Genomic DNA, 16,470 nt, shown 5'->3' with positions numbered 1-16,470 from the left:
TAATATGATAATTTTTATATTTTCTATATACTCCATATAATTAAAATATATTATAAATATAAATGGTAAGATCTTAAAAAACAACCCTCCCCAACTACCACACATGAAACGTCTCATTTTTATATAATCTCATATCTAATACCTTGATTAAACTACTATTTAACCTAGTCCTAAATCCTATCTCAAACAATGTTACTCCCTTTACGCATGCCCTTCACACCTTCCGGCCTTTTCCGATTCCACTCCCTCCGCTAACAAACCTCCTCCTCTCTTTTTGTATTTAATAAAATAAAAAAATAAAAAAAGAAAGAAAGAAAGACAGAAAAGGCAGCTTACCACATTCCTCTTGGCAGCCCCATTCACGAGACAGACGTGCCCTCCTTCCATTTTTTCACATAAATGCAACCAAACTCACCACCTTTCTCATTTGCTCTATCTTTGACCCTAATCCTAATAACCCTCAAATGGCCGAGCCACAATGCCATGGCATGTCTGAAACTCGTAGTAAGGGCAGCGGCAAGCATGCCACCATGCTAGTCGAGGCTAAGCCAGTGGTGGCAGAACTTGCCCGATTCCCAGCAGCACCATGTGGGGCATGCAAGTTCTTGAGGAGGAAGTGCATTAGTGGATGCATTTTTGCACCCCACTTTGGCTCAGACCAGGGTGCAGCCAGGTTTGCTGCTGTGCGCAAGGTTTTCGGTGCTAGTAATGTGCAAAGCTCTTGCTTCACATTCCGGTCAACCGGAGACATGATGCTGTGGTCACAATATCGTATGAAGCTCAGGCCAGGCTGTGGTACCCCGTTTATGGTTGTGTCTCAACCATACGTTCTTTACAACAACAGGTTTATCACATGCATATTTAGTTTCTTCCTTTTTTTGTTGGTTTTTTAAATGGAAACCAATTAAATTATGTGGGCTAAGTTGATTTCTTAGAGCAACATCTTGTTTATGTTAGGAATAATGTTTCACATTATATAAGAGATTTATTTGGGATTTATTAGATATTATTTGATGGATAAAAAAATTTATAAAAAAAAAAATTTTAAAAGAAAATAAATTCTTAGTAAGTAAGTTTGATTTACAAAAAAAAAAATTCTAGAAGTAGAGAGATTCTTTATAGGCAAGTTTTTATGGTTATAAATAGATAAAATTTTTACAGAGTTAGGTATGAAAAAAAGATGTAAGAGAGTTGTAAGGTTTTGTTTGTGAGATAAACAAATACTAGAGATTTACGTTTTATGAGTGTGTGTGTTTGAATGTTTGAGAATGGATTAGAGTAGATTGAGAGGGTCCACATAGGTATGATGAATGGATACATATGTGCATGTGTTTATTTATGTTGAAAGGGTGTACATATGTATGTGTTTGTTTAGGTTGATTTATATTGAAAGGGTATACATGGGTATATGTTTGTTTAGATTAAGAATATTCCATAGGACTATAAGAGATTAAAAAGATTTATGGGTATTGATTGTTGAATGGTTAATATATTTTGATGTATGTTTGTAATTCTTTACAACTAATAGATCTTATTTTTCATTTGTAGACGTAGATCAATTGGATTGAATCATGTTAAATTATTATCTCTTATAAGTTTGATTTATTGATTGATTACGCTTCTACTGATATAAGTTAGATTGAGGCTTTTAACCTAATAAGTAAGTCATACACACTATTTCAAAAAGAACTAATGTACATTACGGCTTCACATTTTTCTCATTGTTTTAGCATTGTGCTAGTGTTACGAGTTAAGACTTAAACTCCGACCCACGTGGCTCTAGAACCCGGGTATTCACTCTTCCGGCATCCCGAATCAGCTTGATCGCTACGGTTCATACCTTTGTGAGGTATTATCTGCTCTGACTTCATGGTTTTATCTTACAAAAAGTGCTTCACAAGGAAGAGGTAGTGTGAACCCATTTATATCTCAGTGACCCTTCTCTTTAGGCTCGTGATATTCTCTCCGACCCAATCTCGTGACGAGACCTCACAAGGAAGAGGTGATGTAGTGACCCTTCTTTTTAGGCCTGTGATATTCTCACCTACTCAATCTCGTGACGTCCTCGTCACGGAGGCTAGCCACCCTGCCTACTTCCTTCGAGACGCTTGGCATAGATCGAACGGTTTAGGGTTGGCTTCTCGAACGATTTAGGGTTGGTTTTGATACCACTTGTCACTGGTCAAGACTTAAGTTTCGACCCACGCGGCTCTAAGACCCGGGCATTCACCTTTTTGGCCTCCTAGATCAGTCTACTTGTCACAGTTCACACCCTTGTGAGGTATTATCCGCTCTAGTCCCTTGACCTCACGATTTTATCTTACAAAAAGCACCTCACAAAGAAGAGATTGTGTGAACCTTTTTATGCCACAATGATCCTCCTTTTATGTCCGATGTGGGATTCAGAACTCCTCCTTAGGTCCGTGATTTTCTCTCCCATCCAGTCTCGTGACACCCTCGTCACAGAGGCTGGCCACTCTATTTACCTCCCTCGAAGTGCTTGGCATGGATCGAATAATTTAGAGCTGACTCTAATACCACTTGTCACAGGTCGAGACTTAAGTTTTGACCCGCGCGGCTTTAGGATTCGAACATTCACATTTTCAGCATCTTAGATCAACCTATCTGTTGTGATTCACATCCTTGTGAGGTATTGTTCGTTCTGACCCCCTTGACCTCAAAGTTTTATCCTACAAAAAGTGTCTCATAAAAAAAAGATGATGTAAACATTTTTATGCCCCAATGATCTTTTTATATTTGATATGAGATTCATGATTCCTCTTAAATTCGTGATTCAAAGGTCAAAATTAAGCAAACGGAAAACCAATCGGCACACTCGTGCTGATTTAACTTGGCAAATATTACATTAGAAAAAATGTATAAATGCCTTGCCTAGACTACAAAATATTTGAATTCAATATCAAGGCAAGGCGCAAGTTACTCTCTACAGAGTTTTTTGTACGAAAATCATATATATTCAAATATAATTTTGAATCCAAAATTTAATTCAATTAACAGGCAATTACATTTAAGAATTGATATCCAACGTATGTAAATTTGTTTTTGGCCAATTCTGAAAAGATTTTATTTATCTGTTTCAGCGTCAAACTTCACTTACAATATACATCACTTTCTGTGACTAGAACGGACACATGAAGGCTCATCCATACCTTCCATGTTCTAGGTTCTCTTACAAAATTTATAGCCTCTAGGGTGGAGCAGGGAACCCATCCTTGCTCAAAATATGAACCAAGAAACATATATGAAGTTAAAATCTCATTATTTACAACTTTTTTCGTTGTCCTTAGACTGTATATCTTTTGTATAAAAAAATATAATCTTCCTTAAACTATGGGAAATTTTAGTTTGTTTACAAAAAAAATAAACACCAAAGGATTGTTCCAATAATTTCTTAACAAAATATTGCTAATGTTGTGAGCTAAAATATTCTTTATGATTGGAAAACTATGTAATATAAAATTATTATTAATTTTTTTGGAATTAAAAAAAAAAGCATTATCGCTCCATAAGTCAAGTTTGATTTCGTTTGTGGAGATGTGCTTGATAGTTGAAGTGAATTATTATGAGGTTAATTTTTGCCGGTAGTTTCTCTGTAAGCTGAGCTAGCAATGGTGCAAAACCAACTGACCAACAGTCGATTTGCCATGGCAAATGCCCTTCAAAGCTCACAGCAACAACAACAACATATTGCATTGCTGCAGCCAGCACACTCAAAACAATTCCTCAGCTTCCGATAACCATGGCTGATCAAACTACTGCACCTAATTCTTCTCAAAGCATGGACCATCTTTTGCTCTCCAGACCATTCCATGATGACGAAGATGATGAAAAAAGACAACCAAATTTTCATCAATCAAATTATTAACCTGAAATAAACTTCAGGATATAAAGTTTTGACTTTATTAATATAGAAATATGCCATACAATACTTCTCAAACCAAATTTTCATTATCTTTGCGCGTGTGTATATATTGTTATACAAAATTGTACAATATAGAAAAAGTTTTTCATGTACAAAGTAAGCCAATATTGCGTGAAAATCACGAATATATGTTAATATATATTAATTATAGAAAAAAAATTTTATGCTATAAATATATATTAATACTAAAACAATATTGCTTGAAAATCACGAATATAATTGAATTATTTGACATTTTTAATGTAATATTATATATAATCATTTATATTGACATAAATAAAAGGGTAAAAATTGAACAAAAGAAGGTGGCATGCAAGTAAAAAAAAAATGTACATGAAAATTAGAAGTTCAATTAGAAAAAAAAAATGAAAAACTAAAAAAAAAAATCGAAATTAGTAGGAAATGATGTGGCAATATACCATTCGTCCGTTCCAAAACTCATTTAACCAGGGTTATTTAATCACCATCCCGTGTTTTTCTTTTCTTTTCTTAACCAAAGGCAAATAAGCCCGCATTCCAAAGCTGGAATAAAGAAAACCTAGCTGGACCCCTCTTTTGTGAAACACCCAAAACTCTAGCGATGGATCTTTCATAGATTTCCCTCAGATCTCCTTCTCTCTGAAAAAGAAAATTGAAAAAAATTGGTAATTTTTTTTTTTCGTTTTGTGAATTGGATTGGTTATAGAAAAGAAGTAAGGCTATGTCAACCCCAGCAAGGAAGAGGCTGATGAGAGACTTCAAGAGGCTACAGCAGGATCCACCTGCTGGTATTAGTGGTGCTCCTCAGGATAATAATATCATGCTTTGGAACGCTGTCATTTTTGGGTATTACTCATTTTTCTTCATTTCTTTCTCTTTTATTTGCTTTCTTTCTTTTTCATTTGTTTTTTTTTTTTAATTTTTTGGGATTTTCTTTTTTTTTCTTTTTTTCAGGCCTGATGATACTCCTTGGGATGGAGGTAGAAATTTGTTCTTTTCTTGTTGTTGAATTTTTTGAATTTTTAGTTTTACTTGTTATGCTGTTGATGTTTTCTTATGGGATTTGGTTGGGGTTGTGAAATTTGAGCTGTTAATTATGTTAACTTTTTGGGTTTTAGGTGAAAATTAATAAAATTGTATCATTTTGTTGTTTCAGTTCTTGATGATTTAGTCATTGTGAGTTGAAATTTGAACTGTTATATACTTTTCCACATGCATGCTTAAATCAATGTGCAACGATCTTGTGTTTTCTGTTGATGATTATTGTCAATTGATCATTGGTTTTGGCCATAATAGCAATTGTATTTTCTTTACTTTTCTTTGCTGTTATATGCTGTTGAATGGTTGTTTGATCAGTTTGGGGGATTTGTTCCTTGTTACACAAAATTGTTGCTATAAGTCTTGGAATTGTTACATGCAATCTTTGGAATCTAAATTTGTGACATTTCAAATGGTAAATTTTTTGCAAATTTTTTGTTGCTATAACTTGGTGGTTTGACTGTAAAGAGTATCAGGGGCTTGGTTGGTGTAACGGGCTAGGGGTAGCAAGGTTAAGATTCAATAAAATTGTTGACTTTATGGTGTTTATACATTTCATGTTTCTTTGGCCCAAAAAAAAAGTCACGTTTTCAGGTGCACTTTTTATGAGCATTAATGAGGTTAGGCTGGAATCGAGTAAAATGGAGAATTTATTAATAAATGAATATTATGACTTTTGAGTGAGCCATGAAATCTTAATTGCTGGTATCTTAGGTTTCTTGCTTTTTATTGCCAGGTTATTCTTTCTGTTTATCAACTTAGTGATATTTTAGTTTTCTTGCTTTTAGGATAATAAATTAATTTGTATTTCTTATGTAACACGAGGAATTTCTTGAGATTTCTCAGGTACGTTCAAGTTGACTTTGCAGTTTACTGAGGATTATCCAAATAAGCCTCCAACTGTCCGTTTCGTCTCACGAATGTTTCATCCAAATAGTACGTACAAGATGTTCATTGATTTATTTGTGGCCTGCAAAATGTTTCTGTTTTTTTTGCTTTTGCCATCTAATAATCAGTCATGGGTTGATCAGTCTATGCAGATGGGAGTATTTGTCTGGATATTTTACAAAATCAGTGGAGTCCCATATATGATGTTGCAGCTATACTCACCTCTATCCAGGTGCGGCATTCTATGCCTTTTTACCTTTTTATTTTCTTTCTGAAGAAATATTGTTTCTCATCAATGGCTTCCCTTAAACTACAGTTTTTGCACTCAAATTCAAACTTTATGAATTATCTATGTCTTTAGATGATTGTTTTTCCCCTTTGCACATCTGTTTTCCTGCAACAAAATATGTGGCCTTTGTTTAAGTTGAGTCTATCATAACTATCAATGCCGTGAGTATACTTTTCATTGATATCTTGGTCATAAGAATTGGCTTCTTAAAGTATATCAATCCAAAAAATTAATTGAAAATTTTCAGTTATTAATATTAATATTTACTTAAGTCATTTGGTGATTGCTATATGTCTATGTGTACAGTGTTTATGTTTTTTTTTCCTTGGCTAGTCAGTGTTTATTTTTAAACAAAAACAAAAAAGATAAGAAAAATGAACAAAAGATGTGACACATAATACATATAAAGAGATTTATTCACAACCTAGGCACTTGACAAACACAAAAAGTTTATAAAGCCAATGGTTGGACTCCCTGAAAATAATTGTCCTGTGAGGAAGCATGATATAATCAAACTTTAATAAAATAAAGCCTTTTGAAAGGACTGGAGAGGTTGTGAGGATAGCGAAATATAAACTGCAAATACAGGAGGATACATGTGCGGTAGGGATATAATGCTGCATATGCAGGCTGTGGTCTATGTACTGTGATTTTAATGGTTGGCCAATTTTGGGAATGGGCAGGCTGTCATGTTCCTCCTACCTTTAACTTTTGTCTATTTCCTCCTTTTGGCTGCCCTGTAGTTTTTGTCCATGAAAAAAAAAGTCAGTAAGCAGTCATTGTCAAATTTCTTTTCATATGTATGAATGTCTCACTTATTTAACAAAGTGCTTGTGCATGGTGACCAAGGTTAATGGAGGGCGTGGGGGTTCTCCCTGTATACGTGAAAATTTCCTGTCTTTATTACATGGAGTAAAGATGGTAAGATGCTAATAGTGCAATAATGTGTAATCACTGGTAACTTTGTTTGACCTTGGGTGTCACTTATCAAACTCAACAAAATAAAAGAGTGACTGATATATGTGGCCTTAGCGGCAGATTTTGGGTGTAACCTTTTATATGTTTCAAAAATTTTGTATAATGCCTGTGGACTCACTTGTTCAATAACTTTTTACTGGATAATTGAGGAAGAGGTCACAGTAACAATGGCCTGAGCTTTTGTTCTGTCAACTCTCCATCATTTTCTAATCAATGGAAGTAATAATTCATAATGTTGAAAAAGGTTGCCTATCTATTATGCCTTCACATTGAAGGGAAATATACAAGATAGTGCCAAAAATAGTTAACTACGAGATAGAACATCTAACAAATTCAATTGTTTTAAAATCTAAGGTATATCTGTAGAAGCCAGCTTTCTAAAAGGAACTTGAATATCAGAGAAACAAGAATCAAAGAATTAGTTCCATATTGTGGGAGTCCATGTTGTTTGCAGATTCTTGGACTAAACATGGGAATAACATGCATATCTTTCCTCTGTGGCTCCTTTTTAGAATTTATTGACTTCTTGCATTTCATATTTCTCTTTTCTTGTTTTTCCTTAGTTGATGAATACCTCTCATATCCTTGGCATCTTATTCATTTACATCTTAGAAAAAACATGGGGGTATTTGCACCTGTGACTGAATTTGTGTAAGTTAGGCTAGCCCATGTCTCTGAATGAAGTATCTCAGAGCTATTACTTTCTGAGAACTTATACTGGTTGTTGAGTTGTTATCAAGGACCGTCCATCTTGGACATGAGAAGTGGTATTTAGTATTATTAAGGCATTGCATTTGAATACTTTAGCAGCTTATTTAACGCTGTCCTCCAAATTCTCAAGCACATTCTGTATATCCCCACCCCCTTCATCGTGCTTAGGACTACATATATGAAATATACTACATTCTAGACAGGGCAAAAGCTTCCTCTTGAAGAAAAGAAACATAAATATTTCAAGCCTTTTTATTTAGTTCTTTTTCTCCTTTTAAACCATGGTTCAATATTCTTGTAAGTAGGCAGTCACTCTTAAGTCTTTGCACATTTTGGCTGAATTTACTTAAGTTGTGATGTGCACTATGATCAAGTTTAATACTTGTTACAATGGGTGAAGAGATCTAAGATGTTTGCTGATCCTCACAACTTCATCCTGTGATCAGTCATTAAATCATTGCATTTGATAGGAATTGCTTTGAAATTCATGAATAAGTGCTGGTGTTCTGATCAACATCAAGCAAGCATTTTGAAAGTGGGCTTTAATCAGGACTGTTGTGTATAAATGATTTTTCTCGTTAATTATCTTTAAGCAGTTTGATTAACTCAGTTCGCTTTGCTCAAAAGTCGAGGAAATGTGATCCTGAAGTTCTCAATTAACGCAAGATTAAACATGCTAATGACATTATTGTGCTTTTGCCAGTCTCTGCTTTGTGATCCAAACCCAAACTCTCCAGCAAACTCTGAAGCTGCTCGCATGTTTAGTGAGAATAAGCGGGAGTACAATCGAAGAGTGCGTGAAATTGTGGAGCAAAGCTGGACTGCTGATTAAGTGCAGTGTTAGCGACAGTAACCTGCATCATTCTGTGGAAATAACAAATGCTGGTGTTAGTGCTGGTGCTAGCCAAAGCATCTTGTTGGGGAGTGGATTATATAGTCTGGTTTTGAGTGCATTGTTTGGGGTGATTTCTTTGAATGACTTGATTGCTGCCTCTTAGACAGCTCTGGTTTTTACTGGTTTCTTGATGTTGAATCCTAATCTTTCCTCATCTTTTCTGTGATGTAACTGAATATCTCCTTTTAGCGTCTGTATATGAGTATCTTTCTAGTACTAATGTTCTAGGCAAGAGAATTCTTGCCTTATTTCCAAATTGGAGGAGCTTTTCATTGTAGTTGAATTAGTGAGATATTCAAACAATATGAATGGCTGCTAGGAACTACTATTTTCTTTACACAACTGTGCTCGAACTCTTTTTGACCACACACAACAGAGTAAACAAATAAAAACCCAAGAATCTTATCAACCATACGGTCACTCAGGGACCTCTTCATCCACTGGCACCAGGAGAAAAGAATTTCCAGAACCGGTGTCGGTTTCTCCAAGACGCAAGCCTAGACAAGTAAGTGACACGGGTTCATAGAAACTAGAAACAGCCAAATGTTTCACACCAAAGCTAACCTTTAAATTCCGCAAAGCGACATTTAAGATTTTCCTTCTCAGGAAAAAGGGGAATTATCACAAACAGGTTTCTTTCTCTTTTTATACTGTCACTGTTCCTTTTTTCCTTTCTCTTTTCCCCATAGAGGGGTCTAAAGGAGAAGCTATAGCTAGATTTGAAGAAGCAAAAGGAAAAAAGGATGCCTGCTGAAGATAGAAGAACCCTTTATTCCCCATAATTAATTCAGAATTGCCATGCAAACAGATTTTAGAGATAAAGCTTTGTACAGTGAAGTTTATCAGATTTGGATAAATAATGGATTGAAAAGTTTATGGTATAAATAAAAACATGTTAGGGCACATTAGCACACACTGTAATGTAAGCTTTTGCTTTCTGGGTCTGGTAAACTTTGGCTTTCTATGGTCCTGTCCTGTCTACTTTGAGCTGTGACCCCACTTCCATGCTTCAGTCTGTTACCTTTGGCGCCTTTCTTTTTATTATTGTTATTCTTATTATTTTCTTTCTTTCTGCTTTGCTGCTTGGCTAAGCACCACTTGCATTTAACTTCAGTAGTAAATTACACTTTTTGAAATCCAGTTTGCTCCATTATTATAAGATTGGTGATTGGTTACTGGTGTGGTGACACTGTCACCAGTTTCAGCTTAGTCCTGGTGCAACATGCCGACAGAAAAGGCAATCTTTCACTTCTCTTGTAAAATTATAAGATTTCAGTTTCAATCTCAAATAAATATTAATATATCATTATTGAACCATCATACTTCATACAAGGCTAAGAAATTAGTAAAATCAACAGTTTTTTTACTGCTCATTACCTCAATGTGGAACTTGAAAAGGAAAGTGCACTAGTACAGATGCTCCATGTCCAATAACAATTGCAGCCACTGTTAGATGAAGGAATTGTTTTGGCAATTGCAATCAAGTGCTAGAATTATATGCTTCAGCAACTTTCCTAGAACTCGATACCCTGGAAGAAAGATGAGTTTGCCTGGAAATGTTCAGTAAAAACATGTTTGGCTTAGATATAGTAGCCGACCTCAGTATCTTTACTAATGAGTGGGGGACAGGGTAAGCATTATTTCACTCTCCACACAAACCCAACGAAAAAGCATCAAAGAAAAAACAGGTTTCAATTATTGATCAACACAGCACAGATCAGCAACATAAATATTTTATGTCTGAAAGCTGGCTTGAACCCCACTTGTCAGAAATTTATTTGTAAACTGAATCCTATAGTAATGAATAATAAAGAACATAAGTTTTTTTTGCCAATTGCAATTAGCATATAGTATTATTAATATTGTGATATCAAATACTCAAACAGGCATCTGCCCTTGTCATGCTAGCCAGACTGTCTCCCAGTCTTAGTACTTTCAATCAAGTGGATTAACAGTTGGGGAACTTTCTAAAAGAAATCATGACCCACTTATTAAATTTATAAAATGAAGTAACAAAAGCTCACAATGGATTTGAGATATGTGACAGGTTGTGGGAAACAATGTCCCTTTCCTTTTTTTTTTTTTTGTCTTTCTCTTTCATTTCAGAAATATTTTCCTAGAAAATTTTCAAACTTCAAATCCATTATAACTGAAAGGTTATTGGTGGTAGAATTTTTATTGGAGATTGAGTGTTCCTAGTGACCCAAAAGAGACTTCATCGTGGCCACAGATTTGGACCCCAATCCTGGCCCTCCTAGTGGACAAAATGTCAGGGCTAACCCTGGTTTTTGCATATAAAGTTGTACATGGCAAGGATAGTTTTGGCATAACATGGATGAAATTTCTGAATTGGAGATTGGAGAGCATTTATGCTGAATGCTAAAATGAACAAAGCTTTGCAAGTTAAAACTTAAAACTCACTTTCTTCATGTCATGAATTGGAGACTGGAGAGCAAGTTAGAACTCTACAAGAATAGAACAAAAGAGATGGGCCACTTGTTTTTGGCCCATTTTAATTTGCAAAACAAAAGATGAAAAAGCTTGCTTAAGTTTAATGGGATATTGATGGGTCACGAAGACGATAGTATCAAATGGCCCTGCTAAATACAGATGTCCATTACAAGAAAAGACAGGCATTCTTTTCTTTCTTTCTTTTTTTTTTTCACATTTTTTTTCTTTTTATTTTGCAGACCCAACATTGGAAAATAAAAATAGATGATAATTTCTTTTTTCCTTTTTTGTCTTTATAGAATTTCCAACATCAATATGAAACTTGCATGTTTCAAGTGATGTGAATGCATGGAACGGTCCATGCTCCATAACATAATCGACCAATGGATTATATTTTGTTTAATATTTATTTAGTGAAGGATTCTTATACTTTGTGAGTAAAATAGCTTTTATTTTTCAAATTCAAGATAAATAAATTATTTGGTTCCTTAAATTAAAACAAAATATATTATACCCAATAATTTAAAATAAATAATTATAAATCATACATTTAAAATTATTTTAATAAACGACGACAAATTCGAACTTAAAAATTTTTCGTATCACTTACGATTTTATTAGTAAAACATCTATGATTAAGTCTAAGGTAAAAAATATTTTAAAAGCACACTGACCGGAGGTGGTTTATATGGAAAAGTTATTCTCGTATTCCCATTGAAATTCAATGCAATGATAACACAATAGCCTTCCCATCACGCTATCAACCATCACGACCCTTCAATCTTTTCTCAAGCCACAGAAAATCTTTCATAAACCATTAGCCCAACCTGGCAAACCAATAGTTATTGCCTATAGTTTCCCAAGAAAAACTGTGTAACCATTTTATAACAACCATCCAAAACACTGATATTCCCAACTATATCTACAAGACATGATTCCAAAGCACAAACGAAATAAAATAAAATAAATATTTATCTTACAAAAGTGGACCTTTGTAAGAAGGTAATTATCATTAGATGTTTATAAGCAACTAGTTTCTATAATCTGAGGACCCAAGTACTCAATGCCATCCATCTGTGAATTCTCTGGCACTTCAATTTCTTCCAACCATCCAAAACAATCACTCTCTTCTTCACTCACCGTAGTTTCCCCATCTGCACGATCCAATTGGCAACTACGTTAAGCTTTTTCGTTTTTTCTTTTATACAAAATAATCCATTCTAACAAATGCCGAATTTGAATCTAAAACTTACTAAATATTGTTTTTCATGGGAAAATCCAATTTTTATCTTACTAAGATGAATTTGTAATCAAATTGCAGTTTCTCATGCATAAAAATTACTACAAAAAAACATATGTAACTGATAGAAAAACTTTTTTCGCTTACTTGAGAAAGCTGAGTATGGGATGTCTTTGTAATAGGAGCAATCCCGATTGTCTTGTTTAGAATAAGGAGGACCAAGAACATCAAGCACTGCACAAGGTGTTATGGCTGTGAATTGATGGATATTGCCTCCTGTTGTAGGATACAACACAGAGGTGTCGCATGGCGCGGTAAAGACACTGTCTGTATTCAACCTTGCCAATCTCACTGAAAAATTCAATAATCACATCAAGGTCAAAACTATGTTCCTCTTTGAGATTCAAATTAGTGCATGCACGCATGCAAGCAAAGCTAGATTCTCACATTGGGAAGGTGGCATAGGGTCTTCAGAATTGACAGGATCAACCCAATCATAGGATTTTATGTGCATTTTTCCTAGTAAAAGCTTGCTAAAAACAGTCATCCCTGGATGGTTATGGAGAGGGATGACAGCGGTTGCTGGGAGAAAGAAAATGCACAACTGCACAATAGGAAAACAACAAGAAATTCAACCAGCAGATAAAAATCAAGTGTGTGTGTATGTAAGTGCGTATATATATATAAACAATTTCACCAAATAATAAATGAGAAACAGCCAATAATTTCTTACCGAGAACTCAGCACATTGGTATATAGTTGTATATGTGACCCTTGGAGTAACTTTCACCGGACCCGTAGCCTTAAAGAACTCTAGATTTCTGCTAAGCCCAACATGTTCTGGCTTCATCTTATCTACCAAATAAGAATGATAAAAATCTCATACACCATTCAAAAGGAGATAAAATATTTAATAAATATAGATTACTTAGAGATATTAAAAACTTGAAATTTAACTCAATTGGTTTACATAATCATTCTTAACAGGTGACTTTCACATGTCTTGAGTTCAAATTTCGGTACCCCAACCTCTTCCCCTATTTAGACCAGCAATGAAAACTTGGGTGCAATATTAATGCCATTGCCGGTAAAATATAATCCTAAAGGTAGTCATTTTCCCCACCTCACCCCCCAAAGAAAATGCTTTTTGAAGTTTCGTTATATATTCAATTAATCTGGATCATATTTTTTGATGCAGTACTGAGGTAGATAACATTGTCACCTGGGATATTTGAAAAGGGACAAAGATTGCTGTGGCCTAAAGCTAATTAAGAGTTTTAGAAAGTTATTATAGTTTTTGCAAGTACTATAGGCCTTCGGTATCCACTCAAGAGGCAACATGTATGCTACGAATTTAGTGTGTGTGTATATATATATATATATATATATTAGCATTAATTTTTTTCGGTTGCTTCAGCCTTTCTTTGTTAAAACCGAGTGCAACAGACATATATTGAATCTATCCATAAAAAATTTACAGATACTGCAGCCTCTTTGATTTGTCAAATAAATAATTTTGTAATTAAAGTGTTTCATGGGATAACATACATTGATAATACTATCACCATAGTGATTAGTGACCAAAGCCAAACCCAGTTTTTAACAATAATCAATAAAACAAAAGAATTCTGATAACTTACCAAGAATGCTGCATAGCTTCTTTACATCAGAAGCAGGAGGAACAGTTCCAGGGCCTTTGAAGACTTCCCTACAAGAAACAAATAGCTCTTGCAGTACTTTGGGAACTCTTGGAACAACGGACTCTTTTCTATTCTTGTATCTGTTCTTCTTGATTGTCTTGGTGACATATCTCACCTTGTTGTTCACATGCCTTATAGTCATAATATCCTTTCTTTGCTGCACCAATCCACCAGCCTCCACCATCATAACAAAGCTTTTGTTATCTCTAAAACTTTATTCAATATCACTATTTCCATACAAACCCCAGACCCAGAATTCAACACTCAACCAAATAAAAAAAAATTTTATCAAAAGAAAGTAGTCCAAACCCAACGCAGAACCTCAAAAAACACAAAAAATCCACCAAAAAAAAGTGTGTAAATATTGGTTCGTTTGAATCAAAAAGATAAGCATTGATATTGGCAAAGAAAGAGAAGGGAAAAAAAACTGTGAAAATTGTAGAGAACTGTAGGTAGAGAAGGTGGTATATAATGGTGGGAGAGATGCAAAACCAGGGGCCATGAAGATCAGGCCGGGAAAAGTTTTATAGTTTTAGAAAGAAAAAAAATAAAAAAAGCAAAGAAACAACGGAAAGCTAACTTGCCGCCCAAAGATTGAGAGTTGAAAACTGCCCGTGAAGCCACCCCCAAGGTTTTTTTTTTTTTCCTCTACTTTTGTTTACATGTGATTTCATACTAATACATGTTTTTTCTACTATTGTTTACGTGTGATTTGATATTAATACATGTTTTTTTTTATAGATGATTTGCTATCAAGTACTGGGTGTGATCTTCTCCGGTTGAAACCTCAACAAGTTATAATTAAAAATTTTTAAAACAAAGAATTCGAATGTAATACAAATGTCACAGTCATAAAAAAATATTATAAATCTTACATCAATTATATATTATAATTGATTATAAAATATAAGGGTTTACATTATTTTTAATTTGAAAGATGTTTTTTGTAAAATAAAATTATAAAACTAAAAAAATAAAAATGAATTATACTTTATAATTAGGTTAATCTCTAATGTCGAATAAATTTATATCCAAATTTTAAAGCCTCATAAACTTAAAAGCTTAAATCTCATCTCAAGAACTGCTTAAGCTAAAATTTAAGTTTTAGCCATGACACAAACACTAAGTATATATTCAAGTGTAGAATTTATAATTCGGAAGTTAGTAATAAAAGTTAAAACCTGTTTTTTTTATCGAACGGTTTTCAAGCTGTCAGTGGTAAGGATGAATTAATCGTTTGAAACAGACTGGATTCACTGAGATCGATTGAATTGGTCAAGTTGATAATTTTCAGTTTCCTAAATTAATAATTAATAATTTTTTTAATAAATTTTTAAATATATTATATATAATATTTTTATTTGTATTTTTATGAATGAAAAATATAATATTAACAAAAAAAAATTAAAATGTGTGTTTTATGAGGTAAAATTATTGCAAAATTATTAGTAAAAATTAATAATAAAAATTTTTTAAAATATTATTTTTCTATCCGTTCAAATCAATTTTTAATTTTTCAAAATCAAACCGATTAATTACTCATAGACCATCAAGGTGTAGAAGGAAATGGAAGGTTGGAAATATTCGTATTAGGGTCCTCAATTGATGGCTTTCATAATTGATGTTATTTGATGTAACTTATAATTTGAAATTGGATTATGACAAAAAGTTAAATCAGTATCAAAACACATGAAATAAATTTGGAATTTGAATTATAAAAAGAGAAAAGATAGTAACAACAAAATTAAAAGAATTAATTTTTATATAAAAAAAATGGTTTTTGTAATTCGTATATTAAAGTGTACAACAACATTGAGAATCTGATGAAACAGATTAGAAATCTTCTTCAATTTGTACCAATTTTATTTTGGCATGGCTGTGCATGACCAAATTAAACTTACCCAGACCCAAGCTAATTCACCATTTTCTGCCTTTGTGACCGCCACAGCCCCACACTAAAAACCCCAACAAATAAAATATCTCGTCTCTTCGTACACTGTGCCTGCGTGATCGTTGAGTTTATAATTTCTTTTTTTTTTTGAAAGTATAAGTGAGATAGGATCTAATTTAAAGATAAATTTGATAATTTTAAATATAATATGATTAATATATGAAAATATATGAAAAATAAAATATAATATAATTTTAAATTTTAATAAAATTATATAAATTTAAAAAGATAAAAAATTTATGTACTTAACTTATGAAGATAAATTTCATATAACAATTTTTTTATATTTTATACGTATTTAATATAAATAAATATATAAATTATCAAATTTATTTTTCAAATTATATTTCAAATCTTAACTAAAATATATATTAAATTTAAAAATTACTGAAAAAACTGTTAGACAG

The 16,470-nt window shown here is 33.3% G+C and overlaps 2 protein-coding genes and 1 pseudogene across 2 annotated transcripts; 2 read left to right on the top strand and 1 right to left on the bottom strand.

Moving 5' to 3' along the window:
- Positions 1 to 464: 464 nt before the first annotated feature.
- On the top strand, positions 465 to 3,896 carry LOC111295607 (LOB domain-containing protein 20 pseudogene; annotated as a pseudogene).
- Positions 3,897 to 4,456: 560 nt separating this feature from the next.
- On the top strand, positions 4,457 to 8,977 carry LOC111293859 (ubiquitin-conjugating enzyme E2 2). The gene is made up of 5 exons (XM_022886880.2): positions 4,457 to 4,768; positions 4,877 to 4,902; positions 5,807 to 5,896; positions 5,992 to 6,080; positions 8,530 to 8,977. Exons 1-5 carry the CDS (start codon positions 4,644 to 4,646, stop codon positions 8,656 to 8,658), a joined length of 459 nt encoding a protein of 152 aa, XP_022742615.1. The 5' UTR covers positions 4,457 to 4,643; the 3' UTR covers positions 8,659 to 8,977.
- Positions 8,978 to 11,832: 2,855 nt separating this feature from the next.
- Positions 11,833 to 14,962, bottom strand: LOC111294556 (plant cysteine oxidase 2-like). The gene is made up of 5 exons (XM_022887927.2): positions 14,053 to 14,962; positions 13,146 to 13,267; positions 12,860 to 13,016; positions 12,560 to 12,763; positions 11,833 to 12,326 (listed from the first exon to the last, which is right to left on the bottom strand). Exons 1-5 carry the CDS (start codon positions 14,297 to 14,299, stop codon positions 12,193 to 12,195), a joined length of 864 nt encoding a protein of 287 aa, XP_022743662.1. The 5' UTR covers positions 14,300 to 14,962; the 3' UTR covers positions 11,833 to 12,192.
- Positions 14,963 to 16,470: the final 1,508 nt, after the last annotated feature.

The sequence above is a fragment of the Durio zibethinus genome, chromosome 14, assembly GCF_047325235.1.
Source record: "Durio zibethinus cultivar Kanyao isolate XHJ-2024 chromosome 14, ASM4732523v1, whole genome shotgun sequence".
Taxonomy (NCBI): domain Eukaryota; kingdom Viridiplantae; phylum Streptophyta; class Magnoliopsida; order Malvales; family Malvaceae; genus Durio; species Durio zibethinus.
This window is presented reverse-complemented; position numbering and strand designations above follow the sequence as displayed.